Source organism: Typha latifolia, chromosome 12 (genome assembly GCF_019914945.1).
Source record: "Typha latifolia isolate L0001 chromosome 12, TyphaL0001v2, whole genome shotgun sequence".
In the NCBI taxonomy this organism is placed as follows: domain Eukaryota; kingdom Viridiplantae; phylum Streptophyta; class Magnoliopsida; order Poales; family Typhaceae; genus Typha; species Typha latifolia.
Window position 1 is genome coordinate 10,429,254 of NC_133097.1, and position 13,765 is coordinate 10,443,018.

At 37.4% G+C, this 13,765-nt stretch overlaps 2 protein-coding genes and 7 non-coding genes across 10 annotated transcripts; all 9 read right to left on the reverse strand.

The window, feature by feature from the left end:
- Positions 1–524: 524 nt before the first annotated feature.
- On the reverse strand, positions 525–4,642 carry LOC140798561 (external alternative NAD(P)H-ubiquinone oxidoreductase B2, mitochondrial-like). Of its 2 annotated transcripts, none has more exons than XM_073152427.1 (10): positions 4,409–4,642; positions 3,803–4,070; positions 3,257–3,463; positions 2,775–3,025; positions 2,338–2,554; positions 2,129–2,233; positions 1,608–1,880; positions 1,344–1,465; positions 1,006–1,125; positions 525–832 (listed from the first exon to the last, which is right to left on the reverse strand). In XM_073152427.1, exons 1-10 carry the CDS (start codon positions 4,498–4,500, stop codon positions 745–747), a joined length of 1,743 nt encoding a protein of 580 aa, XP_073008528.1. In that variant the 5' UTR covers positions 4,501–4,642; the 3' UTR covers positions 525–744. The 2 variants fall into 2 exon arrangements, with proteins under 2 accessions (XP_073008528.1, XP_073008529.1); XM_073152428.1 differs by having other exon boundaries at positions 1,006–1,093; positions 4,409–4,618.
- Positions 4,643–5,442: 800 nt separating this feature from the next.
- On the reverse strand, positions 5,443–5,533 carry LOC140799468 (small nucleolar RNA Z223). The gene has a single exon (XR_012111001.1). It is a non-coding gene; the product is annotated as a small nucleolar RNA Z223 (small nucleolar RNA).
- Positions 5,534–6,133: 600 nt separating this feature from the next.
- LOC140798562 (external alternative NAD(P)H-ubiquinone oxidoreductase B2, mitochondrial-like) lies at positions 6,134–10,355 on the reverse strand. The gene is made up of 10 exons (XM_073152429.1): positions 10,153–10,355; positions 9,572–9,839; positions 8,999–9,205; positions 8,336–8,586; positions 7,901–8,117; positions 7,697–7,801; positions 7,217–7,489; positions 6,970–7,091; positions 6,638–6,757; positions 6,134–6,465 (listed from the first exon to the last, which is right to left on the reverse strand). Exons 1-10 carry the CDS (start codon positions 10,242–10,244, stop codon positions 6,378–6,380), a joined length of 1,743 nt encoding a protein of 580 aa, XP_073008530.1. The 5' UTR covers positions 10,245–10,355; the 3' UTR covers positions 6,134–6,377.
- A 2,028-nt stretch (positions 10,356–12,383) lies between these two features.
- On the reverse strand, positions 12,384–12,487 carry LOC140799472 (small nucleolar RNA snoR97). The gene has a single exon (XR_012111005.1). It is a non-coding gene; the product is annotated as a small nucleolar RNA snoR97 (small nucleolar RNA).
- A 162-nt stretch (positions 12,488–12,649) lies between these two features.
- On the reverse strand, positions 12,650–12,761 carry LOC140799470 (small nucleolar RNA Z278). The gene has a single exon (XR_012111003.1). It is a non-coding gene; the product is annotated as a small nucleolar RNA Z278 (small nucleolar RNA).
- Positions 12,762–12,909: 148 nt separating this feature from the next.
- Positions 12,910–13,024, reverse strand: LOC140799469 (small nucleolar RNA Z278). The gene has a single exon (XR_012111002.1). It is a non-coding gene; the product is annotated as a small nucleolar RNA Z278 (small nucleolar RNA).
- A 79-nt stretch (positions 13,025–13,103) lies between these two features.
- On the reverse strand, positions 13,104–13,195 carry LOC140799467 (small nucleolar RNA Z223). The gene has a single exon (XR_012111000.1). It is a non-coding gene; the product is annotated as a small nucleolar RNA Z223 (small nucleolar RNA).
- Positions 13,196–13,240: 45 nt separating this feature from the next.
- LOC140799476 (small nucleolar RNA U36a) lies at positions 13,241–13,328 on the reverse strand. Its single transcript, XR_012111009.1, has one exon. It is a non-coding gene; the product is annotated as a small nucleolar RNA U36a (small nucleolar RNA).
- A 254-nt stretch (positions 13,329–13,582) lies between these two features.
- LOC140799477 (small nucleolar RNA snoR134) lies at positions 13,583–13,724 on the reverse strand. The gene has a single exon (XR_012111010.1). It is a non-coding gene; the product is annotated as a small nucleolar RNA snoR134 (small nucleolar RNA).
- Between the last annotated feature and the right edge of the window lie 41 nt (positions 13,725–13,765).

A 13,765-nucleotide genomic window follows, 5' to 3' on the forward strand; every position in this document is an offset into this window, starting at 1 on the left:
TTCAGTTCCTATTCTGATACTGAGAGTCTCTGTCTATTTCTCTGCCAATATGTTGCCCAAGTTGCAGCATTCTGGACAAAGTGTTGTCGTGGAACTAACTGTGCATGAGTGTAATTTGGATAGGCAGTCTACCTTTTGCTAACTTGCAGCATTTCCTAAATGCAGGTTGGCTCCTCTTGCTTATACAACCTCAGTGCATTTTTTATATTGTTTTGCCAGTTTAATGCTAGAACGACATTGTTCAGAAAAAGAGTAAATACTATCGAGAAATAGTCTCTTGTAGAAAAGAACGGTGAGGTTCTACGGAGGAAGTTAGCAATGCCATCTTTTGAGAGCTTTAGTAGTTTATAGCTTATAGAATACTAAACAAAGCATCTATTAGTTAATGGGTTAATAATTAGATAGTTAAAAAAAGCCTCATATTGAATGTGTGTGTGATTCGAATTCTGGTGACATTGGTTTTAATTAGGACACCGTTGAGTTTCACTTTTCTTAAATAATAAAAAACCATCTAGTAATCAAAATTACAACAAGAATAACTATTGCTCTTAGTTTTCCATAATGGATTAAAAAAAAAAACCTTCAACATGAGGACAACAGAAACTGTTTGCTTCTCAAGCAATCAATCACAAACATATGAAGACAAAGAGGCCATCAGAACCGGCGACCAAAATAAGTCAATAATTTCTGCAGTTCAGTAGCTGATAATCTGACAGAAGATCTGTTTACACTGGTGAATCCTAACTATATGCAACTCGAGTCCCTCCCAAAAATGAATCGACGCGTCCAATCAGATATTACCAATGCCCTTGTGCGCCAACTCACTTGTTTGCTGGATAGAAGAAAAAGAATCTTATAAATTATCAACCATGTCAAGTCCTAACAAGATAAAACTTTCAGCAATGAAACAATTGGCATGCATATGTTAAGCTGAAGGATTGAAAGAGATGCATCCTGCAAAACAATACAAGTACTATCTGGTGGGTTGAAAAGAAAACATTATACCTAGCATACACGGAATACCAGAGCCACTGAGTGCTGTGACCAATGGAGATCCAATCTCCTGGGAGCTGTGCAGCTGCCTGCTCTCCGCCTAAAGGGGCAAATTGACCAAAATGCTTATAGCTGGGAGAATGGAACAAAGGAAAACAATACATCAAATGAAAAGGGACCAAGCACACAAAATTAAGCTGGGATTAGATTGATTAGACACATGGTTGTTTACTTGGTTGATTTGATCATGTATGAGAAGGAATTAAATTTTATAGAAGATTAAAGCACATCAAGCAATTTGAAAACACAGAGATTGGAGAAAAAAAACAGAATAATACATGAACACGTACCAGAAGGGACGAAAGTGATGACGACCTGATTCTGTAATTCGCAGTGGACCTTCAGGAGTCTGCTCACTATCCTTCATTTTGTTAAAACATCTAGCGAGATAATTTCCTTGTTGTGCAGCAACCTACCCCAAATATTCAAAACTTAGTCATAGAAAGACGAGCGCAATGGATATCTAACAAATAAGGGCTTATTTAAATTTCTTTCACTACTTTTGTCATCATTATGTGAAAGAGGTAATCCATTTTGTGAAGATAAATAGTCACCTGAGCAGTTGCTGGAAGACTTTTGACCTGTGAATCCACGTTAGCAAGAGCCTTTTTGAACTCTTCAATGTCCAGTTCTATAGATTCCTTTTGAACATCACCTTCGGCACCCTTTAACAAATCAACAATGCCACTCATTTGATTGCTTTTCAAGTAGAGTTCCACTTGAGGATATCTTATACAAATATCTTCTAAAACATCTTGGATTTCTTTCAGAGTCAGTTTTCCAGAATTGTCTTTGTCTGCAACCTCAAAAATTGCCGTGATGTCCTCCTGGAAGCATATAGGCATTCAGCTCAACTAAAATTCTTTTTAGATGAAAGTCTCAAGATACAGTACAACTACAATTGGATGATTCATATTGACGTATTTCTGATTACTTGTTGATATTCTCAGAATTTTTACTGTCATCTTTTCTAGAAACTTGCTAATGGTCACTTTATATTCCCAATGCAAAGATACTGAACCTTTTAAAAATGCACATTGAAAGTGATAAGCTATATAGTGACTGTGAACCATACCATTACTTTCCGTTGATTAATCGTAGCACAATCACCAATTGCATAAACACCATCACATTCATGGACTCTCAGCCATTCATCAGTTGCTAAGACACGCCTATTGGCCTGTGCAAATCGAAACAAGACTAAACAGCCATAGTAAAAGAGACTACTGTAAAATCAAGAGAATTACATTAGTAAAAGAAACAGTAAGTGAAGATCCATTAAACCTGACCAATTTGTTTCATGAAATCCATCATAACAGGACGTGTCCCAATACCAGTAGACCAAACAGCCATTCCATATGGCACGGAAAATTCTCCAGCAGTTGCATTTTTCATGGTGATCAAGTTATCAGTAACATTTACAACCTTAAATCCTGTTTTGACTTCAATTCCATCTCTGCGGAACTTCTCTTCAGCAAAGTTTGTTACCCGTTTGTCGAACCTTTGTAATACAACCACAATACAATAAAGGAGGTCAGGGAGGAAGCTGTAGGTACTTGTAAAAGCTAAAATTTCAAAAACATACAGTGATAATGAAAATCAACAATCAAATCTACAAAACACTATTTAGTGGATTATTCAAAGAGAACTTCTTTTTGAAACTACTATATTTCAAAGAGAACCTCTCACTCGAAATAATAAGATCATTAAGCATGCCTTACATGGTCAATATATGCTCTCCATGTTGAATGACTGATATCTTCACTAGGTCTCTTGTTGCAGGATAAAGCTTAGCCAAATCCTCAGAAACAAAATCATGCAACTCTGCAGCAAATTCAACACCAGTAGGACCACCGCCGATGACTACAAAATGGAGATTGTTCTTCTTCTGTTCTTCATCAAGGTAGGGAAGGTTGGCCCTTTCAAAGCATTCCATCACACTTCTCCGAATCTTCTGAGCATCCTCTATTTCCTGCATATACTATTGACAATGTGAAAGTTCTGACACAATGGGCAACCAGTATTCCCAAGCTAAACTATCAAATAGACAAGGGCAAAAAAGTGTGATAAAGGCAAGCAAGCCCTGTACCCAACGCCGATTTGCTTCAAGAAGCTTGAAATATTCTTATATTTCTTAGAATATTTACAGCCTTTTCTGGTGAAAATTCAAATTCAAAGAATCCTTGCAGTGAACTAAGTGTACCTTCAAAAAGTGGCAATGATCCACCACACCAGGGGTGTTAAATGTATTAGTCCTTGCTCCAACTGCAAGCACTAGGTAATCATAATCAACTGCAAATTCACCAGTTCCATCCAAATTTGTGCCAACATTAGAACGACAATAAACTTTCTTGTTTGTTGCGTCGATTTTGAAGCACTCAGCTTCCCAAAACTTAATGTCTCCCTTTTTCTGCCAAAGTAATAAAAGAACAAGCTGAGAACTAGTTTATTAACAGGAATTTCAGCACATAAAAATTGTTAATCTCTGTGATTAAATATAATATTATAGATCAAATGGAAACAAAGCAACAAATGATATAGCCAAGTGACTGTAAAGAACAAAATCACAAGAAAAATAAATAATTAGCAAACCGTCAGGTAACCATATAGTTCTGGTAATAGTATCAAAAAGTGTAACTAAGATTAAGATTTTAGACGGACGGGTGGTAGTATTTGAGAATAACAAAATGGCCAGAAGACAAGAGAATCATAATTGGCCAATAATGCGCAACAGCTCAATTAATCATACCTTTCTTATTATTCTGCGTATTGGCTCAACGATACTGCGTGGTTCGACAGTTCCACATGTGACGCTTGGGAGCAAAGGGGTAAAGGCAAAGTAATTACGAGGAGATATAACTTGGACGTCGTACAAGGTGCTATCCAGATTCTTCAAGAAGGTTGTGCCAGCCCAGCCAGTTCCAAGCACCAACACCTTCTTCTTCTTAGGAGCTGGTTGAGATGCCTCGATTGCATTATCCGACTTCGAGTCAGCATATGCCACAAGGCCTCCACTACTGCAGAGTTAGCGCAAACTACAACAATAAAATCGCAATTTTTCTTTTTTTGAAAGTTGAAAGAGAAATCCGCACATATTTAAAAAAAAAATAAAGAACTGAAATATGCAAGCTTGATTACTGAAAGGCGCTAAAACTGAATCATTACAGCAAATCCAGGTACAATTTCATAGAGATCTAATGAGAATTTGACTCATTTCCCATCTAAATTGCACATAATTGGAGGCAGAAGGAGAAAATTTGATGGGGGAAGAAACGATTGATTGGATTTAGAAGTGGCAAGGTCAAAGCATAAAAGGATGTAAATAGAGAGAGAGAGAGAGAAAGAGAGAGGTTACCTCGCGGCAAGGACGACGATGAACTTAGAGATGGTGGGTCGAGTGTTGAAGGCTCGGGCGGCGCCGTCGAAGAAGAAGGCGGAGAACCGCATTCCCACGAGCGGGGAAAGAGAGAAAGATCTTCTCCACTATTTTGCCCCCTTTTGCTCGTTGGTCTTCGTTGTTATTTCTGTACAACAACTGCTGACATTTTTTAACAATCGAGTCTTGGGACCACTGCAAAGGTCCAACAATAATAACATTTGGCTGCTAACTGTGTGTTAAAATAACTCTTCAAGAATATATTTTTTATCAGACTAACTTTTATTATTATCGCAAGGAAAAGAAAGTAAAGTCGAGAGATCAAATTAATTCCTACCCGTCTTCAAGCAATTTCATCGACCCTCTAGTCTGTAGATGGATCGTCTAATCGTATCAATCTGACACTTTGGTTCCTCTTTTATTATCTAGTCATAATTATGCGCTAGAAATCTTGGAGGATGCTACCTTTTTTCATATAATATGGAAGAAATTAAATGGAAACATGATGATTAAAAATCAACCAACGAACAAGTAACAAACCCAGCATATATTACTGAAGAAAAGCTTGCTATACACTTGGCCAATAATTAAGACGAACCAGTAACAACAATAAAATAAGAGGTTTAGTATATAGTAGAACTCAATGTTTATGCAAGATCAATAAGAAGTCCAAACTCTCAATGATCTATCTACTGATGCTGTAGTCAATGCATACAGGAAAGGCATAGAAAGCCTACTGCAAGAAAATAAATTCAACAAGAAGAAAGTGGATTCAAAAATAATTTTATGCCTCACAAGTATATGTTGATGTCATAAAGTACTGCTTCACCAAGTAGGTTCTCCCTGCAAGCAGGGACTTGGAATAAGGGGTTCCACTCAATCTAATGAGACTAACAGATTATATATGTATTTCGTAATAGGCACCTCAGCTTACCTCTGCCAAACACTCTCAAAATGGAAGTAATACAATAGTTAAACATCATATGTAACTAATAAGTCTTCCAAACATGAACGAAGGCTCAGCATTTGTCAGCTTTTCAATCACGAATTATCTGAAGCAGAACTAGCATTTAAAGCGGATTAATTTTATCACCATAGTCCATCAAAACATCCACCAAAACTAGACCTTGAATAAGCTCAAACATGTTGTTCAACTACAGTACAAACATGAACAAGCACAGATAAGAGTTAACACGGTTGAGCCCTTCTTTTGCTCTGGTTGATTCTATGATGCATGACTGGATCACCATAAGATGTGAAGAAGGTGTCTCTACTCTAGTTTTTGGTATATAAACCACTTCAGTTTCTGTCCTAATACTGAAAGTCTATAATTCTTTGCCTTCAGTTGAATCTGAAAGAGGTTATTCCAACTTTTTTTAAAGTTTAAATGCTGTAGTTGCAACAACCTGGATAAAGTGATGCGAACTGCATGTGTGTAAATTGGATAGTTCCTTGGATATAGTAGGCTGCCTTTGCTAACTTGCAACATTTCTAAATGCAGGTCCCTCTTGCTTGTATAACCTCAGTGCTTTTGTGATATTGGATTGACAGTTGAATGTCAGAACAACATAATTCAGAAAAAGAGTCATACAATGGAGAAAAAGCCTGCAATCTTGTGAAGAATAATGTGGATGGTGAGGTTCTCTGGAGGAAGCCACCGATGCCATCTTTTGGGAGCCTTAGTAGTTTATAACTTACATAATATCAAAAACACATCTAGTAATCAAAGTTACTAGAAGAATAATTATTGCTCTTAGTTTTACATAACAGGTAAAAAAAAAAATCAACAAGACGACAACAATAGATTATTTCTTTCTCAAGCAATCAATAGGCAAGCATCTGAAGGAAAAAAGAGGACATCAGAACTGGTGATCAAAATAATCGAGGACTTCTGCAGTTCAGTAGCTGATAATCTGACAGAAGATCTGTTCACATTAGTGATACCTAACTATATGCAACTCGAGTCCCTCCCAAAAATGAATCTACGCGTCCAATCAGATATCACCAATGCCCTTGTGCGCCAACTCACTTGTTTGCTGGATAGAAGAAGAAGAATCTTATAAATTATCAACCATGTCAAGTCCTAACAAGGTAATACTTTCAATAAAGAAACAATTGGCATGCATATGTTAAGCTGAAGGATTGAAAGAGATGCAAGCCTGCAAAACAGATACAAGTACTATCTGGTGGGTTGAAAAGATATTATACCTAGCATACACAGAATACCAGAGCCACTGAGTGCTGTGACCAATAGAGATCCAATCTCCTGGGAGCTGTGCAGCTGTCTGCTCTCCGCCCAAAGGGGCAAATTGACCAAAATGCTTATAGCTGGGGGAACGAAACAAAGGTATAAAATACATCAAATTAAAAAGGATCAAGCACGTACAATTAAGCTGGGATTCGATTGATTAGACGCATGGTTGTTTACTTGGTTGATTTGATCATGTATGAGAAGAAATTCAATTTTATAGAAGATTAAAACACATTAAGCAATTTGGGAACACAAAGATTGGAGAAAAGCACAAGAGATAGGCAGGTACCTGAAGGGACGAAAGCGATGACGACCTGTTTCCCTAATTCGCAGTGGACCTTCAGGATTCTCCTCACTATCCTTCATTTTGTTAAAACATCTGGCAAGATAATTTCCTTGTTGCGCAGCAACCTACCCCCAAATATTGGAAAATTAGTCAGAGAAAGTCGAGAGCAATTGATATCTAACACATACTTCCATAAACTGTCACAATTTATGTGAAAGAGGTAATCCAGTTTGTGAAGATGAATAGTCACCTGAGCCGTTGCTGGAAGACTTTTGACTTGTGAATCCACGTTAGCAAGAGCCCTTTTGAACTCTTCAATATCCAGTTCTATAGATTCCTTTTGAACATCACCTTTGGCATCCTTTAACAAATCAACAATGTCACTCATTTGCTTGCTTTTCAAGTAGAGTTCCACTTGAGGATATCTTATGCAAATATCTTCTAAAACATCTTGGATTTCTTTCAGAGTTAATGTTCCAGAATTGTCTTTGTCCGCAACCTTAAAAATTGCCGTGACGTCCTCCTGGAAGCATATATAAGCATTCAGTACAACTGCAGTCAGATAATTCATGTTGACATAAATCTGACTACTTGATATTCTCAGCATTTTTTACTGTCATCCTTTTCAGAAACTTGTTAGTAGTCACGTTATATTCCCAATTCAAAGATAATAAACCTTTCAAAATGCACATTGAAATTGATCGTGGTATGATGCGACTGTGAGCCATACCATTACTTTCCGTTGACTAATCGTAGCACAATCACCAATTGCATAAACACCATCACATTCACGGACTCTCAGCCATTCATCAGTCGCTAAGACGCGCCTATTGGCCTGCGCAAACAGAGTGAAAGTAAAGTATTAGCATGCAGTGTCTAGCAAAATCAAGACAATCTCAGTAGTAAAAGAAACTGTAAGTGAAGATTCATTAACCTGACCGATTTGTTTCATGAATTCCATCATAACAGGACGTGTCCCAATACCAGTAGACCAAACAGCCATTCCATATGGCACAGAAAATTCTCCAGCAGTTGCGTTTTTCATGGTGATCAGGTTATCAGAAACTTTTAAAACCTTGAATCCTGTTTTGACTTCAATTCCATCTCTGTGGAACTTCTCTTCAGCAAACTTTGTTATCCGTTTGTCAAACCTTCGTAATACAGCCATAAAACAATAAAGGATTCAGGGAGGAAGCCACAGGTTCTTGTAAATGATACACATAAAAAACATACAGTGATAATGACAATGAAAAATCAATTCCATACAATACTATTTTAGTGGATTATTCAAAGAGAACTTTCTTTTGAAACTAATACATTTCAAAGATAACCTCTTATCCGAAATATAAGATCATTAAGCATGCCTTACATGGTCAATATGTGCTCTCCAGCTTCAATGACTGATATCTTCACTAGGTCTCGAATTGCAGGATAAAGCTTAGCCAAGTCCTCAGAAACAAAATCATGCAACTCTGCAGCAAATTCAACACCAGTAGGTCCACCACCAACGATTACAAAATGGAGATTCTTCTTCCTCTCTTCTTCATCAATGTTAGGAAGGTTGGCCCTTTCAAAGCAGTCCATCACACTTCTCCGGATTTTCTGAGCGTCCTCTATTTCCTGCATGTGTGTATTAATGACAATGTGAAGTACTTACACAATGGGCAACCAGTATCAAATATACAATTTAAAAGCTTGATTCTAGTGAACATCCAGACACAGAATGGCAAATCAAAATGACATAAAAGGAGTGATGATAAATAGATAATTTCTTGAACTGATACCAACTATTCCCTGATGCCCTGAGAATGTAACTAGAAAGTGTGTTATAAGTCAGCAAGCCCTGTACCCGATGCTAATTTGCTTTAAGACTCTTGAAATAAATATTTTTGCGACCGCAATATTTGCAACAACCTGCGATGACTTTTTAAGTCATTGCAAATACTTTTTGTGATGCATTTTCTTTTTATTTGCCACACACATAGAATGTCACAAGAATTTAATTTTGTTGCAGTGAATGAACTAAGTGTACCTTCAAAAAGTGGCAATGCTCTACCACACCAGGGGTGTTAAATGTGTTGGCCCTTGCTCCAACTGCAAGCACTAGGTAATCATAATCAACTGCAAATTCACCAGTCCCATCCAAATTTGTCCCAATATTAGAACGGCAATAAACTTTCTTGTTTGCTGCGTCTATATTGAAGCACTCGGCTTCCCAAAACTTAACATCTCCCTTTTTCTGCCAAAGTAATATAAAGAACAATCTGAGAACTAGTTTATTAACAGGATAAATGGCCCAGAAAAAATTTCAGTACATGAAATTTGCTCAACTCTATGATTAAATAAAACACATTATAAATCAAATGGACGCAAAGCAGGAAAAGATATAGCCAAATTACTGTGTAAAGAACAAAATCGTAAGATGATAAGAGAAATAAATAATTATCAACCCTCACCCGTATACTACTGATAATATTATCAAAAATATTGTAACTAAGATTAAGATTTTAGAGGGACTGGTGGTAGTATTTGAGAATAAGAAAACAGCCAAAAGACAGGAGAATCATAATTGGCAAATAATGTGCAATAGCTCAATTAATCATACCTTTCTTATTATTCTGCGTATCGGCTCAACGATACTGCGTGGTTCGACGGTTCCACATGTGACGCTTGGAAGCAAAGGGGTAAAGGCAAAGTAATTACGAGGTGATATCACTTGGACGTCGTACAAGGTGCTATCCAGATTCTTCAAGAAGGTTGTGCCAGCCCAACCAGTTCCAAGCACCAACACTTTCTTCTTCTTAGGAGCTGTTTGAGATGCCTCGATTGCATTTTCCGACTTCGAGTCAGCATATGCCACAAGGCCTCCACTACTGCAGAGTTAGCACAAATTACATCAATAAAATCGCTTTTTTTTTTGTTTTGAAAGTTGACAGAAAGATCCGCAGATAATTGAATAAATATCTAAAATATGCAAACTTGATTACTGAAAGAAATGAAAGGCGCTAAAACTGAATCAGCACAGTAAATCCAGCTACAATTTCATACAAATCTAAAGAGAATTTGTCTCATTTCACATCTAAATTTCACATGATTGGAGGAAGAACGGGAAAATTTGATGGGCACGAAACGATTGATTGGTGGCAAGGAAGTATAAAACGACGGAGAGAGAGAGAGATAGGTTACCTCGCGGCAAGGACGACGATGAACTTAGAGATGGTGGGTCGATTATTGAAGGCTCGGGCGACGCCATCGAAAAAGAAGGCGGAGAATCGCATTCTGGCGATCTTAGAAAGAGAGAGATTCTTCTTCTTCTTCTTCTTCTTTTTCCGTTCGTTAGAGAGAAAGAGGAACTTTTTATTGCTTTGTTCGTTGGTCTTCGCTGTTTACGTCTGATATTTTCACACCGACTCATGGAAACTTGGCGGCCAATGGAAAATGCTTTACGAGTATTGTTTATGAACACGTGTCAAAGTTGGCGAGGCCACGTTTTTGCTGTCCAGGAGAGGTATATGAAATATCGTACGACGGTGGCGGGTTAAATTTGAAAGTGTTATCTCAATGGAACAAAATGCTGGGTAAAAATAAATAAATAAATAAATAAATAATGAGACATATATATATATATATTTTTTTTTTTTAACAAGCACGCTGAGTGAAGCAACAGCAGCTGTTAATTCCATTTTGTTTTTATTTAGAGGTAATTCCCTTTATACAACAGCTGACGTATTCCAGCATATTCCCTGTCAATCATATGTGGGAGACTGTGGAGAAAAGCCTATCATCGCTCATATATTTATTTAATTTTAAATAATTAAAAAAGAGTTGTTGTTTGACTTTGTTTACCAGCAGGAAGGTGCAAGCGAACGATCATCCATTTGTCCTTGCCTCCAACTTTATGGAGTCGGAGTCAGGGAAAAAAGGTAAAGAGAAAGCGAGACCCTCGAGATAGATCGTATATGCTCTTGTTAACCGTCTTCTTTCAGTTCCAGAGACCAGGGACCAGGGGGGTTCACGTTGTAATTAATTAAGATGTCCAACCGCCAACTTTGAAACCCATCCATCGGTCAACATCAATGTTTGACGGGTCCGCAACTTCTGGAACATTATATTATTTCATCGACCCCAAATCTCCTGACCCATGTAAGCAAGCGACTCGGATGCCCCAATTCCAATGGTTCGTCATAAACACTTTGATTCCTCTTTTATTGGAGGATGGTCAACAACCTAGCTTCTGCTCGGGCCAAGCTGGTAAATGATAGATATTTAAAGTCCTCATCCCCCTTTTTTTTCCCCTCCTCTACGCGGAATGTGTCATAGGGTTTGAAAATCTATCTTGCAAATCAAGGATTACTTCTATAATAATGTCTGGCCAGTATTTGAGACAGTGCAAGGCCTAGTTGGGCCAACTTTGTGATGCATGAGAGCTTGGCTTTTTAAGAGCACCAAGATTTTAGGTTCAAAAAAATTATCGAGCCTAGTTGAGCCACGCTCATGTTTAGTTTAACATCTCCATCGTATTTTGGTTCATCTTCAATAAGGCTAGATATAGCTTCCTATCTATAATGGTGAATACTTTCATGCTTTCGCTCCTTAGTAGATACCAACTCTTTTGTTTCTAGATCAATCACCGTTCACACCACTCCATCTCCACCACTAAAGCTTTGTTCACTCACTAGTTCTCCACCATTCAAGCTCCATTCCTCATCTTCAACAACCATGAGCCCAGCCAAAAGAAAAAAAAAAATCAGCCGAGCCGAACTCATTCATATACACCCTACTAATTCGACTGCCCATTCCAATTTTTTATCCACACAGTAAGGTAACCCGCCAATTTTTAGATCTTGCTATCCTTCATCTAAAGGATTGCAAGTAACAACCAAACACTTACATTAGCAATCGCAATAAAACCAAACAGTTGTGCTCAATTATAAGCACAAGGTTGAACATATCTTTGAAAGCTCGGAGGATGGTAATTAATTTATATAAATATGGAAATAAAAATACATGGAAAAACAATGATTGCGAAAAAATTGTAAGCCGCTTACAACTAAAAAGATACACCCGAATCACTATAACACAACACTCAAGACAGTCAGAACAAAACAATTACGATACTTTACATGCGTATTGTGAAAGAGCCTTATTCCATAGAATTCAATCATCTCCAAATGAACAACGAAGTAACATTCAAGCTTTGCTGCAACACGCAAAATCTTCTCAAGTGACTACATACCCTGGAAGAGAGTGACATTAACTGCAATGCTTAACATTAGATCATCACTAAAACTATATCAAACATTCTCTTTCAGATTTTGCAAAAATCAACCAAAGAACTAAGGTGAAGTACAAGTGTACAACACACAACTATTTGATTTTATTTTTATTTAAAAAAAAAAGAGTTTTTCTAAATATCTAAATGTTGTGCCGTTATTTAACTCCAAATCTCATTAAATAAGAGAAGAAGCTGATGACAACACTCAATATCTGAGTTTTTCAGCCTCAACGCTAATCAAACTCAAACGCGAGGATAGTAAAACTCAATGTTTGCACAAGATTACTAAGTATATACTCAATGATCTATCTACTGATGCCGTCATCAGTACAATCAGGAACCTCATAGAACCCTAGTACGAGAAAATTAATTCAATAAGGACATAGTTCACTGAAAAATATTTTTTTTGCCTCAGAAGTATCTGTTGATGTCATAAAATGCTGCTTCACCAAGTAGGTTCTCCTGCAAGCAGGGACTTGGTTCCACAACACATCCATTTTGCAGACAAATCATCATTAGCAATAATTTGCTAGATAAAATATTCCACTCAATCTTATGAGATTTAAGAGATTACATGTATTTCCTAGTAGACACCTTAACCGAACTCTTCCTAACATTCTCGAAGTGACAAGTGTTCCAAAATACTCGATAGATTTTATAATAATGATACCTCAGGTTAGTCCATTTATGTCATTTGAATGTAGGAACTCCAAGTAGGTTCTCCCTGTATAACAGGGTCTTGGAGCAACCTACACCTCAAAACTTGGACATATCATCATTGGCAATCTAGTTGATTCTGTTTCCATTCGACCAAAGACATAAGAAGGATAATAACATAGTAGGATAAAATGACAAACTTGATTAAAGGCTCAGCATTCATCAGCTTCTCAATCATGAATTATCTGAAGCAGAACTGGCATTTAAAGCTGATTAATTTCATCATCATAGCCCATCATAAGTACGCAGTTAAAAATGTATATTGTAAAGATTTAACACGGTTGGCTCATATCAAGAAATTCAACCATTATTTTCCCTTGTTACTTCATGATTTTTCATCAGAAGCGCGGGTAAGTTATAATCATAGCCACCACTTGAGACAGATATAGTGAAAGAAAAGCTAGTAAAGAATCCCAAGGATTGAAGCAAAACTATAGTGAGAGGTTTTAGAGGCACAACCATAGAAGAATAGTTAGCCCCCACGTTTAGCTCCACCGAATTCGATATCTGCCTCCATGACTGGGCTCTTTTGAGTAACAAACTCTCAAAAAGCCAAAGGTGAGGAGAGGCAGAACAAAGCTCAGTCAAAAACAGAATGCAGAGGAAAGTGATTGGAAAGATGGGAGATTTAGCCGTTGCTTTGACACAGATCAGTCATCACAAGTCATGAACTGCAACACAGAACGGCAGAATTGATGTAGCACAGGCATTGGGGCTTCCTTCGTCAATGGATAACTCAGATAAGCCCGGGGTTGGCTCCGTGCGATATAACCAAGATTAAAACCTTCGATTTGACGCAAATAAAGA